General features: G+C 41.0%; 1 protein-coding gene across 1 annotated transcript in view; it reads right to left on the minus strand.

Moving 5' to 3' along the window:
• The window catches only part of Col25a1 (collagen type XXV alpha 1 chain), a 370,915-nt gene that overhangs the window by 36,104 nt on the left and 322,113 nt on the right, over positions 1-12,698 (minus strand). The window contains exons 19-23 of the mRNA XM_051185506.1: positions 11,307-11,369; positions 8,500-8,568; positions 7,694-7,738; positions 5,734-5,778; positions 4,795-4,872 (exon numbers count right to left, since the gene is read on the minus strand). Coding sequence (XP_051041463.1) covers positions 4,795-4,872; positions 5,734-5,778; positions 7,694-7,738; positions 8,500-8,568; positions 11,307-11,369 — 300 coding nt within the window. The remainder of the gene's footprint in view (positions 1-4,794; positions 4,873-5,733; positions 5,779-7,693; positions 7,739-8,499; positions 8,569-11,306; positions 11,370-12,698) is intronic.

The raw sequence follows: 12,698 nt of genomic DNA on the forward strand, positions 1-12,698 counted from the left end.
ATCCCAAAGTAGAAGGGAGAAATATCCCAGGGCCTTCCACTCCTAGAAAAAACAAGCAATTAACAACTTCCAAGAGAGAAAGAACTAGTATTCCCCAGGGATACACCCCTGCTGTAGAAGAATCTTTGTATGCTGTAAATATGCATTACTTTCATTGGTTAATAAAGAGCTGACTGGCCTATGGCCAGACAGGAAGAGATTGGGTGGAAGAACCAGACTAGGAGGATGCTGGGAAGAAGAGTAGAGTCTTGGGAGTTTCCAGCAAGATGCAGAGGAAGGAGCAGGTCAACATGCCATACTGAGATAAGGTACCAAGACACATACTAGAACGTAGAGATATGGGCTAATTAAAGTTATAAGAACTACTTAGTAACAAGCCTAAGCTATCATCTGAGCATTTACAATTAAATCTCCATGGTTATGTGGGAGAAACTCGGACAGAGCTGACCAGTGATCATGATGAAAAACTCTGCCTACACCCCACTAAATGGTTGTACTTACACCAAGGGATAAACAGGCTATATTCACATTCATATTCATATTCATATTCTTTCCTTTGTCTGTAACAATGGTTAAAAAGGAGGCTGTGGATTTGGGAGAAAATAAGAGGGTCTAGGGGGAAATGATGTAAGTGTATCTTAAGCACATAAAAAGAATCATTATTACAATAAAGGAAGTGTTAGTGATAAAACATTTTACATCTAACCTAGGAAACAGATGTTTTATTGCTTACTATGAATCTGTAGCCACCTTGAATCAAAACAAAAGGCTAAGGCAATGCTTACATAAACCACAATGTCTTTTATGTGGACCAACATAATTTAACCACCTTTCCAACAGAATAGACACAAAGGAGTAATTTGAAAACATGGATAGCATGTGCTGATGTTGGAAATGTAGATATTTCACTGTGGGGAAGACAAGACAGGTCAGCAATCAAAAGGCTAGAATCAGCAATTTGTTATATGACTTCAAATTTTGTTGTTCATTTAAATACAAAAGAATGGATGAAAATTATAAATACCTAATTCAAAATGCCAACTATCTTAGGTACATAATATGCAGAGTGCTTCAACTATCTTATCTCCCACACTGGATATTGAATACAGAGAAGTTACTTAAACTAGTCTTGATATTTATTTTTTCATAGTCTTAACTATTTCATAGAATAGGATAGTTCTAACACGATATTGCAACTGTAATACATTCGTATCTATGTAATCATTCTAGAGTGTTAGACAATAATGACACAAGCATCATTGGTTAGAAATTGAGGAGAATAAATGTTTATCTGCTCTTCTTCCCCTAATGCCTTTCTGACTTGATTGATTGATCTTATTGGAGACTCTCAATTCTGCAGAGTACAAAGTCAGGAGGATGATGGCTTCCTTCTTTTCAGCCTTCAACTGAAAAATGACTCTAAGCTCTTTATAATCATGGCACACAGTTGACCCAATGGTGATATAGCATTGGGGTTTGAGGTGGTGTAAATCACTGACTGTGATGGATATGAACTGGGTGCTATTTACATTCATACAGCACTTGAGGTAATAAAAGAAGAAGGAAAGACACAGAAGTGTGTATCCTTTCATTTCTGGGAACAGTTGTCAGATTTATTTTCCAAAGAGTACAGTGCCTTCAGGGATTTCAGTAAAAGGTTTCCAGGAGCTCCCATACCCTACCCTAAGGATAACACTGTATTTTACAAGCTCTCAGAAAAAAAAATCCACTCCATTTTACAGACGAGGTCAGTGAAGCATAGATACAGTGATTTCCCTAACGTGGCCCAGCTCCTAAGTGATGGAGGGAAGAACGAAAGAAATGTCACATCAGTGTAAGCACAGCCCATATTCCTGTTCATGCAAAAGATGCTTTAAAAACACTTCAAAACACTGCAGAAAATGCCATGAGAGCATTTCTTGGAAAGATAAGAGTGTGTGCCCCTTGTGATAGTTTGGATGAGTCCCCTATGGGATGATGAATTTGCATGCTTTGTCCTCAGTGGTGGCACTGTTTGGAAGGTCATAGAACCATTAGGAGGAAGTACATCAGTAGAGGTGGCTTTCAGGGTTTATAGCCCAGTCCACCCCCATCTCTGCTCTCTCTCTGCTTCCTGTGTATGGGCACAACATGAACAGCCGCCACCCTGCTCTGGCTTCCACACTTTCATTGCCTTTCACCATGTCTGTTCTACCATGACTGACACCATCCTACTCGAACTATAAGCTAAAAGGTATCCTCTACTTTTTTTTTTTTAAGTCAGTAAGTCTACACAGCACAGAAAGTAACTGGAACACCTTTAACATGTGGAGATGAAGCCTATGTGGCAACTGGAAGTAGCACAACATTGCTAATAAAGTTTAAGAGCTGTCCCTGTTCTACTGTGTAAGAATTTTGATGTTAGGTTCAAAAAATCTGCCTGTTCCTTGTCTCTACCCCTCCCCATGTAATTATCAATTTGCAGGGGGAAAGGGACACATTCAGAAAATTGGCTCAAGAATTTGACAGTAATCCCAACGTTACTGTTTACATTTAAGCCTCTTGTAATGAGGGATGCTAAACTAGGCAGCTGGATGAAGATACTGTCCAATCCACATTTGTCCAAATTGGACATAAAAGTACAAGTCTATGAAAATTAGACCACAGTGGTAAAACCACGAGGAAATAAACATTAAAATAGGTATACAATAGAAGGACTTAGTTAAAGTGTTTAGTTTTTAAACTAAGAAATGGCTTGGACATAAAAAGTGGCATTATCCACCCAACTAAATGCTAACTGTTCACTGCACATTTACAAGCCCAGGCAATATAAACAGAAGACATATTACCAAGAAACTTACAAAATGGCAATGAAAAGACTAAAACCAATTATGCAATTAGAGAGTAATCATATGTCACAATATTGGCCTGTAACTTCTCATGTATGGACTTTGGACTGGTGACAGAAGTGAATTTATGGATCAGATTCAATGAACAAAAGAACAGAAAAATAATGGGATGATCCTAGGCAAAAGAGATTTGTAGAGATATGATTAAAGGAATATCTTGGCAGAAAAGATACCAAAAGATAGCACTGTAAAGCCTTAACTGATGTCAGACAGAGGAACTTGGTCTTGATTGAGTAGGCTACAAGGACTCATATAAAGACCTTTGAGCAAATTGGAGCAATCAAAGTAACGACAGCTTACGAAAAATCAGCCGTAGAGACATATCGTTTAGATTAGAAGGGCCAGGAGACACCAGGGAGGCAGACTTGGCCACAGGATTGGTACAGTGCTAGACAGGGGATAAACAGGATGTGGACCAATATTTGGGAATGGACAGAAGGAGTAGTGTTGAGAATGAGTTTTGAGAAAGCTCCCGGTATAACATTGTAAGAAGGACTAAGAGCACTTGTAAGATGCTTCTAAGCCTTCTGTTTCATGCAATAGGAAGAAATATGGCATCATCAATTGCTAGCAGTTAGTTGTTCAGGTGAGTCATCCAGTAGGTGAGGAAAGTACCCATTAGAACTAGGTGGAAGTCAAAAGAAAAACATGTGGCCATGGAGGAACCCTTCCAAATAGCTGGAGTCATACAGACTAGGGCCCCAGAAATTGCAGAACTGTCAGAAAACAACTTGCTACAACACAGAGGGAGTAGCCATCCTACCTAAGGAAAGATCAAAATGTCAGGATGGATAAAAGATGTCAAATGCCAAAATAGAATGGCTTCACTAGAGGGAAAGAATGGAGGAAACTAAAGCAGAAGGCCAGAGAAAGCAAAATAAAATTCTTTTGAAAAGAAGGTGATTTGGTATAAAAGCCCCAGGAGAGTCAAGGGTGGTGATTATTATGGAGTTCACCTGAAGGTCTCCACTGGGACGACAGACACTATAATGTACGCGTGTAAACATGGAAAGGTTGACTAAGGAGCAAGGGTGGTAGAACAAGTCACAGGAACTACTTTGTGAACTATTTTTTCACTGAATGAAAAGTAAAAAATTGAAACACAAATTTAAGAAAATATATATAGATGCCTATGTGCCAAGGGCTGTTCAAAGAGTGTGTCATATACTTAGCCACTTGCTATCAATAACCCAATGATGTAGATACTGCTAGTGTCTTCATTTCAAATATGGAGAAACAGAGGCACACAGAAGTGGAAGAACCAGCTAGGTTACATCTCTGGTAAGAAAGCCAGTTGAAATCTGAACTCATGCAGTTCCTGCTTGTGAAATTTTCTGTTAGAGTGAGGAAGCCAAAATGTGCCTAAACTAGTCCAATGTTTATACTAGATAAGGTTTAGGGATATTTAAAAGCATAAGGGGAACAAAAAAAGAAAGCCCAGGAATTTACAATGCTACAAATTAAAGACTACTGGGGCAGGAGGCAGGTGGGCTCAGAAGAGAAGGGAGTATGGGTGCTTCAAGTGAGTGGTGAAGAGAGACGTCATTAACGAGTCACATGGACCCACTGTGGTGATGTGAGTGAGGGTGTCCCCCACAGGCTCGGGTGTTTAGACACTTAGTCCCCAGTTGGTTATTCTGTTTGGGGAAGTGCTGCTGCCTTGCTGGAGGAAGTCCATCAATGGGGGCAGGCTTTGAGAATTCATAGCCTTGCCCCACTTGCCTCACTGAAAATGTGAGCCCTTGGCTTCCTACTCCTGATGCCATGATGAACTCTAGCTTTCTGAAACCGTAAGCTAAAATAAACCCTTTCTTCCATACATTGCTTTTGGTCCTGGTATTTTATCACAGCAACAGAAAACCAACACAATCCGCGTGTGTCATTCTTCATGTGAATAGTCACTTGCCTGTAAGGCCTCGTGGAGGTTGCCATTGTAGTCTATGATCTCAGTAGCTCCTGGGTCTCCCTTTTGTCCGGGTGGACCCTGTGACAAAAAAACAAACCAAGGGAAAGTCATGGGTGTTAGGCGTCTACAAGATGGTGGCAAAAGTGAAGTAGCTCAAGTACCCCCTGTCTGTTATTCCCTTACTAAGATGCAAGCACATTTCAGAATAATAACTGTTTAAATTTTGTTCATATTGTAAAGGAGATGGGCCACTTCTAACTTTCTGTCTATGGTAGATGTGAAACTGACTCCAAGAAAATGATAATCTTTGTGCCTTGCAAAATATTATTGATTTTCTTTGATTTATTATGGCAACCCCTAACCTCTTTCTACTCATCTATAAATCATAGGTTGCTTCCTCATTTCATAAGAAGAGAGAGATGATGAACCATGTCATGTAGAAAATGCTTGCCTTCCCCAATAAGAATTTTATCCTGTATGTCCAAAACTAGAGGAAATGCAAGAGAAGAATGTTACATACCTACAAATATACATTCCCCCAGTAAGAACACACAATGTCTCTCTACATAGTCTAGACTTCTATACTATCCACGATATCTGCTGCACACTTTCCATGACCTGTGTCCTAGCTCTCTGGCTTTTCTAAAGAGTGTAAATAGATGGACTATTGCTTTAACTGAAAAAATTAAAGTCTCATTAGCTGGGTTGCTGTGGCTTCATACTACTTTTTCTCCAGAATTAAGTTTATTGTATGGTAAGAATCTCTACACGGCCTACTCCTGAATTTAAAAAGTAAAATCAAGGGAAAGGAGGAGGCTGGCAGGGGGAATAACCATGTCTACTACTAATGGCTTTGATTGTACACTGTCCATTCAGATGCTTGTCACAGTCACACCGTCGTGACCTCAAATCTGAGTTTAAGACAAGAGGAATACTTACCCGTGGTCCCAGAGCTCCAGAGTCCCCTTTGTCTCCACGATCACCCTTTTCCCACGAGAGAATAAAACCACAAATTAGCAAAGCCACTGATGTAGATGATATCTGTCACATCTAACACATTTATTTGTACCACACAGCATCACTTTAAACACGAACAGCAGACATATGAAGCAGCCGCCACCACCACCACCACCACTGTAAGCACCTCCTACAGATGCCATTGATGGGGAGGCAAATGTTTCCTCACAACACAGGGTATCTTGAACAATCAGACAGGCTATGTATTCTCTGGCTAGGATTTGCAAAAGCCTAGTGAGTGAGTTACCCTAAAGTAACTTTTATTCTTCAGACTGAGCAGGGTTGTTTCCCTTGGGAGGGATTTGAATAAAGGGAAAAGGGACAAGTTGCTGTGGCATCTGTCCTCACAGAAGAAAATACAGATAACTGGGCAGGAAGGAATAGAGTGATCATTGTAGAGAGAATGGGAATTTACAGTCAGAGACAGTCAGAGAGCTATTGATGACAGTAGCTACCTGTAGCTATTTTAACCAGCTAGACCAGGTTGGCCAGACTTCCTTCATCTCAGCTCACCTCTTCTCCTCTGTCCTACCCCCCTTTGCCTCCTCCCTTCTTCCATTTCAAAGCAATCTGAAATCATCTCTGGAGTTTTATTGACGATGTCATAACCCCACCCACAGAAACACCAAGAACAGACTGCACTTTCCAAATGATAAGCCTAAAATGACAAGTAGTAGAAAACATTAAAATCTGTATATTTAAAGGTTATTTAAAACAGCTTAAAACTAGAGCCCTCTTTCTATATGAAACTTAAAACATCTGTTTCTCTACATAGTTATATAAAATGGATAAGGACCAATGAAGATAAGGAGAAAGGGGGGGTTATAATTTTTCCCTTGCAAGATATACTAGTACTATGGGCCATAACAATTAACTTCACTATGGATAGGGAACTGACAGCTTCTACTCTCTAGTTCCATTTTATACATTTCCCTGTTACTAACTAACAGCATTTTAAGAGACAGTATACATGTTATTTCATGCCATTGGGGGTGACATTTTATTTTTATTATTCTGCATTGTATCACAGAGAGTGTGTGCAGGTCAGAGCACAACCTTGGGTGTCAGCACCTGTCATCTTCCACTTAATTTGAAACGATGTCTCATTGGTGTTTTCCATGGTATAAGCCTGGCCAGCTTCTAGGGGAGTCCCTTTTCTGTCCTCCTATGTTCTTGCAGGAGTGCAGGGATTACAGATGCCTGAATTATTTTGTGGGTTCTGGGGATTCAAACTCAGAGTCTTGCCTTGTATAGTAAGCAGTTTTCCTCACTGAGCCATGTTCTAGTCCTAGCGTGGTATTTGAACTCTCTAAATGCAATTACTTAACAAACAAAAGTATAACATGAGCATTTGTCAACAATGATAGGGAATGAAAGTTAAGAGCAATACAATTAATAAGCTGCCTCTTTTCCAAAATAAGCTAATCTCAAGAAACAGGACAGATACCCTCTCTTAAAGAAAGAACGGTGTGAAGGTGGCTGGTGAATAGCTCAGCAAGTAAAGGCACCTGCCACCAAGCCTGACAACTGGAGGTCCATCTCCAGATACCAAATGGTGGATGGAAAGAACTGACTCCCACAAATTATCCTCTGACCTCCACATGTGTGTTGTGGCACACAGCATAACACACACACACACACACACACGTGCACACACGCATGCACACACATATGCACACTATTGAAAAGAATAGGCTGAAGGATAAGAGCAGACTAAAAACAAGGAAAAATCAGCCAGTGTCATGTGATATAATCACAGGGACAAACTGAATGTAAGCCCTGAAGGAAAGGTTTCATTAACAACAGAATTCTTTGTGGAAAAGGCAAAAGACACATATCTTGACGGCCCGAAGTCACATCAAAATGGTTATTGGTTACTGACCTTTGACCCCTTTGGGCCTCTAGCTCCTGATTCACCTTGTTTCCCCTATTGTAAGAGAGTATGAAGATGAGAAAAAAGAATGACAGGGAAGATAAGAACAGTGGCTCAGAATAAAGAGGATCATGGACACACTTTATGTTAGCTGCCCGACGCAATGCAGTATATTGTTGGTTATTATAACACACAGAATACACATCGCTGCAACAGGAACTCACTCCCTGGTCTCTGCCAACCTCTATCCATTATGACTCCAAGACTGTTTTCCATCAGTGGCTGGGGAGAGCTCTGTAAGTGACTCTTACAAGTCTCAACAGTCCTATGCTTAGACTTGTTTTTCACAAGAGACTAGATCACTCCTGTCTCAAGAGAGGCTGGTTATTAGAACAGAGTATGACCAGATTAGTTTGCATAATGTCTAGGTAAATAGAGATTGCATAGTCAAAGAAGTCCTTAGCTCTAATATTTTCAAAGTGTTACACTCCATCAAGTTACCATGGAAATGAACAGAGCATTGGACAATGAGGCTTTTCTCAGCTGGCTGTTAACACACATTGTGCTATAGTATGTGACATGACAGCAACTCTCCCTTTACATTCAGATATGTTATTAAATTTCTTCACTGAGCTTCACAGAGAAAACAAGAAAAGTCAACCTGCAAAATCAATAACCATCAGTGTGCATTTCAATGAGGTGTTCGTGATCTGGGTTGCTTTAGCATCTGTTGAAGACTTAGTTGCACATTCTACAGCAGGAGGTGAGCACACCCAAACTAAAGAATGATCTCTTCCAATATAGGAATAACTGACCTTTGGTCCTGGGGCTCCAGGATCCCCTCGTTCGCCTCTTCCAGGAGGCCCTGCCTCTCCACGTTCACCCTGTCACAAATTGCAAAACAGGTAAATAGCAGCCTCCCCATGGCTGTTCCCTGGAGAGGAATACAGGAGTTTGGCAAACAGAGAGCCACTGCTTCTTTACAGCATGCCTGTACTGTGCTAAGCTCTGAAGATGAATGACCCTGTTTTATACACAAAACCATCTGAGATTGTTAACTTTTGGTGTCCTCTTGGCTGGGTTAAGGAGGATTTATGGAGCTGCTGAAGCATTCTTACTGGTTGTTTTCAGGGGACATTGTATGATGGCCAGTGGACTGAGCAGAGAAGGGTCACCCTTAAAATATGTAATTGTTGCCCACATGGCTTAGGGATGGACAGAACAAAAGGCAGAGGACAGGCAAGCTGTGCCTGTCCCTCTGGAGCATCTTTTCCTGTTCATGACACCATGGCAAGACTAGCACCAGGCATGCTTCTCAGACCTTTAACATCTGCCCAGGAGTTTCTGTACCAAGCCTCCATGATTCTGAAACTTTCAGACCTGGACAAAGCAATGCCACTAGGATCCTTTCAGCTTGTGTATAGCTGGCTTCTGCGGGACATCTTAGCCTCCATAATCACATGAGACAATTCATCTATCTATCTATCTATCTATCTATCTATCTATCTATCTATCTATCTATATCCACTGACTCACCCACCCACTCATTCATTGATGTTGATTTTTGTCTCTAGAACACCCTAATGTATTATTATGTAATTCTGCCTTATAATCTCCATTTTATAAATACAGAGAGTTTGGTAAATGCCTGTTAGGTGGCTATGGGGATAAATGTAAAGACTTCTAAAGGACTTCAGTATGGTCTATTATTGTTATTATTACTTCTACTAGGATTACTATTATTGAATGAACATCTATTCACATTCTGTAGCAAATTTTAAGGAATTCCAGCAAAATATATAGCACTGTGGAGAAGGTCCATGCTTTGTACTCCAGTATCTTTTTTGCTTTTGCACATTGACTGGAATTCAACTTTTCTAGGCAGATGTAGCTCTGACAAAGCTGGAGGGACAGACCATTCGGACAAGCCATCCTCACTGCAGCCATCTAGACGCTATTAGTCTTCTTCCTTAGGATATGTTTTCACTGCCCTTTGAGATAGACATGCCATTTTTGTATGTGTTTCAGATCTGTTAGGGGTTCAAACCCAAGTCATCTATAAAAGTGGTAAAAGACCATCATTGGGTCAAAATAGGGTTTCAAATTGGAAATTTCCCCTTAGGACACAACTCTTTTTGAGATAGGGAACCCAGCTAACAATTAAGTTTAGAACGCTGCTAAAAATGACTTTCTATGCACATACTTGCTTGTAGCAATGCCACCCTGGAGCATCTCATCCCTTCCCTCTCCTTGAGGTTCAGAATGAAGTATCTGCTCTTTAGAGTCTTGCTGAGTCCTTTAGCACTGCAGTTATTGCCAGCTTTGTGGATCTATGTCTGGATCTCTCTCTCTCTCTCTCTCTCTCTCTCTCTCTCTCTCTCTCTCAGCTATGGAATAGTTTAGTTTAGCAGTCTGCTATTAAAAAAGAATTTAAGGATAAGTATCTCTACTAGCTGGGTTTCTTCTACCTTCCCATCTAGCAAAAATCTTCTACAGATGCAGTTCCCAATGGTCTCCCCTGCTGGGTTTCACTCCCTCCCTGTAGTGATGGATCTATGCCTTCACCTGGCCACCTTCTCTTCTCTTTACAGCTTCAAATTCAGTCAATATAGCAGTCCTCATATCAACAGACAATTTATTTCCTTTCTGTCTTTCCTTTCCTCCCATAAGGGTCTATCTTATGCAAATCTAAAACAGAATTTCTATAATGAGCCTGATAGCACATTGTGTGAAAATGAGATTTCTTTTTGAAGCAATTTTGCATAATCCTATGAGTTCCAGTCCCCTTAGGCAATGAATAGTTTCCACTTGCTAGGATCAGAGTTATTTTCACTTGACCTAAGCAGAAATGAAGAGTAGTCTGTCTGAATAAACCATGACATATTTCTCTAACTATTGGAAATCACCCCTAGCCTATTTCTGATGATCTGAGAACTCACCAAAGCAAAGTCTGCTATGATTTAAAATAAATATAAGTTGATGCCACTTTGTACCTTTGATTTATGAGTATGTCATGAGCACAGCTCCATCATCAGACTTCTATCTTTTTATGTCTTACTGGGCAAATAGAGAGAGAACTCTGGTCTTGACTCTGTAGCACTGTATTCTTTATTCATGGCAGCATAAAGCTTTTGCTTTCAGGGTTCTCTTTAAGGTTGCCAAGTAGAACATTAAAAGATGGCTTTCATTAAAGAATATGTCTGAAAACATCATGCAGGGTAGATCTTTTTGGAATGAAGCATTTAGAAATCTCTGTGACATCCATGGGGATGGGATTAATGTCCAGTTTACAACTGTATCCTAACGCAGATGAAGAAGGGCAGGGGTTGGTGGGTCTAGCCCTCCTCTCTCTCAGCTACCCTCCCATGTCACCAGGAGGCTAGTGGCATCACACTTAGTGAGGGATTCAGAGGGCAAACTTGCACTCCCCATTCCCCCCTGCTGATGTGCCTAGAGCTTCCTGGATACAACTTCCAACTGTGTGTCATTAATAGGTGATCAGGCTGCCTCCAGTTTAAGGTAGAAATATATGGTCATCTAAACAGTGTGGTCCTCTCACCTTCCTCTCAGTAGGGCTGACACAAATTTCCCAGGAAAGCAAGGGGAATAAAGGTCTACTTACTTTTGTTCCTGGTAACCCTGGTAACCCTGGCTCTCCTTGAGGACCAATGAAGCCTGGTTCTCCCTTAAAAAAAAAAAAAAAAAAAAAAAAAAAGATGGGCACGCGAGACATTATTCATCTTCCTTTTGTGATTTTATTTCCTTGATTGTGTACAAGCGTTCTGGCTGAGATCATGCTACTTACAATAAGACGAAAACCGAGAACTCAATGAAAACTCTGAGTGGAGCTCCAGAGATGCTTTAGCAAGTAACAAGGTCACTGGATTAAGATTTTTACAGTAACTTCTTCCCTCATCTGTCTGGTGTTTCTTGTTATTTACCACACTAAGACCAGTTGTGTTTGGGTGGATCTGGAGAGGAGTATAAGATACCATTCCTGTGTCCATAGCCTTGTGAAATCTCTTCCCCTTGAGTCAAGAGTGGACTCACTATGTAAACCTAGTGAGTAAAATATTCTGGGAGCAATGGGACATCACATCTGGGTCTAAGCTGTGAAGGTTGGTTTCTATTTGGGGGCGGGTCTTTCCTGTATTTTCTCACTTGAATCACCTGCTTTGAGGGGAGCAAACTGCCTTGCTGTGAGTAGCCTGATGGAGGAGTCAGTGTCAGGACTGTGGTCAGTCAAGAACTCTGCAATGGAGATTGGGAGTGGATTCTCCAGCCCCTCAGAATCTTCTAAAGGGAACACAGCCCTGGGTGCCTGCTTCATTGCAGTCTCTTCGGGGACTCAGAGCCAGAAGCACTTGCCATGTTCTGCTTGAATTCCTGTCATTCAGAGACTATAAGCAACAGTTTCAGCAACTATTTTCTGGAGTAGGGCAGTAGGTAACAATACATAGCTGATACGATGAATATGGCTGGGAGAGAATAGTCATGTTCTGCGGAAAAGGAAAGTCCCTCTTCTTGCTATACATACCTCTCAAAACATTATCTCTACTACCTGGACAAAATTCATCTGTGGCATAATAAATGGCACCCAGGCCTAGACCTAGATATTCTAAGCCTTAGATTCCTCTGGGTTACAGAAATGGTAAGGGACATGCTTTTTTTGTCTGTAACTAGTCCCTTCCAACAATATGTGACACTAAGTGAGACCCCCTAGATATTGTCAAGGTGTAAGGAACCAATCTGATGGCCAGAAGGCTGGAATTTTCCATTTATTTCTTAACCAATGGGAAGGGGGGGGGAATGGATGGAGAATGGATTCAGTCACTAAAGGGTAGTGATTTCATCAATCATGCAATGGAATCCCCATAGAAACCCCTAAGTGATAGAGCCTATGTAGACATTCTCAGTCAGCAGACAGTTCTGTGCCAGGAGGTTGGAGCATTCAGATCTACAAAGAGAGAGGCTTTTGTGGCTAGCTGGCCAGCGGTCTTCTAGACATTGCCCT

Source organism: Phodopus roborovskii, unplaced genomic scaffold (assembly GCF_943737965.1).
Source record: "Phodopus roborovskii unplaced genomic scaffold, PHOROB, whole genome shotgun sequence".
In the NCBI taxonomy this organism is placed as follows: domain Eukaryota; kingdom Metazoa; phylum Chordata; class Mammalia; order Rodentia; family Cricetidae; genus Phodopus; species Phodopus roborovskii.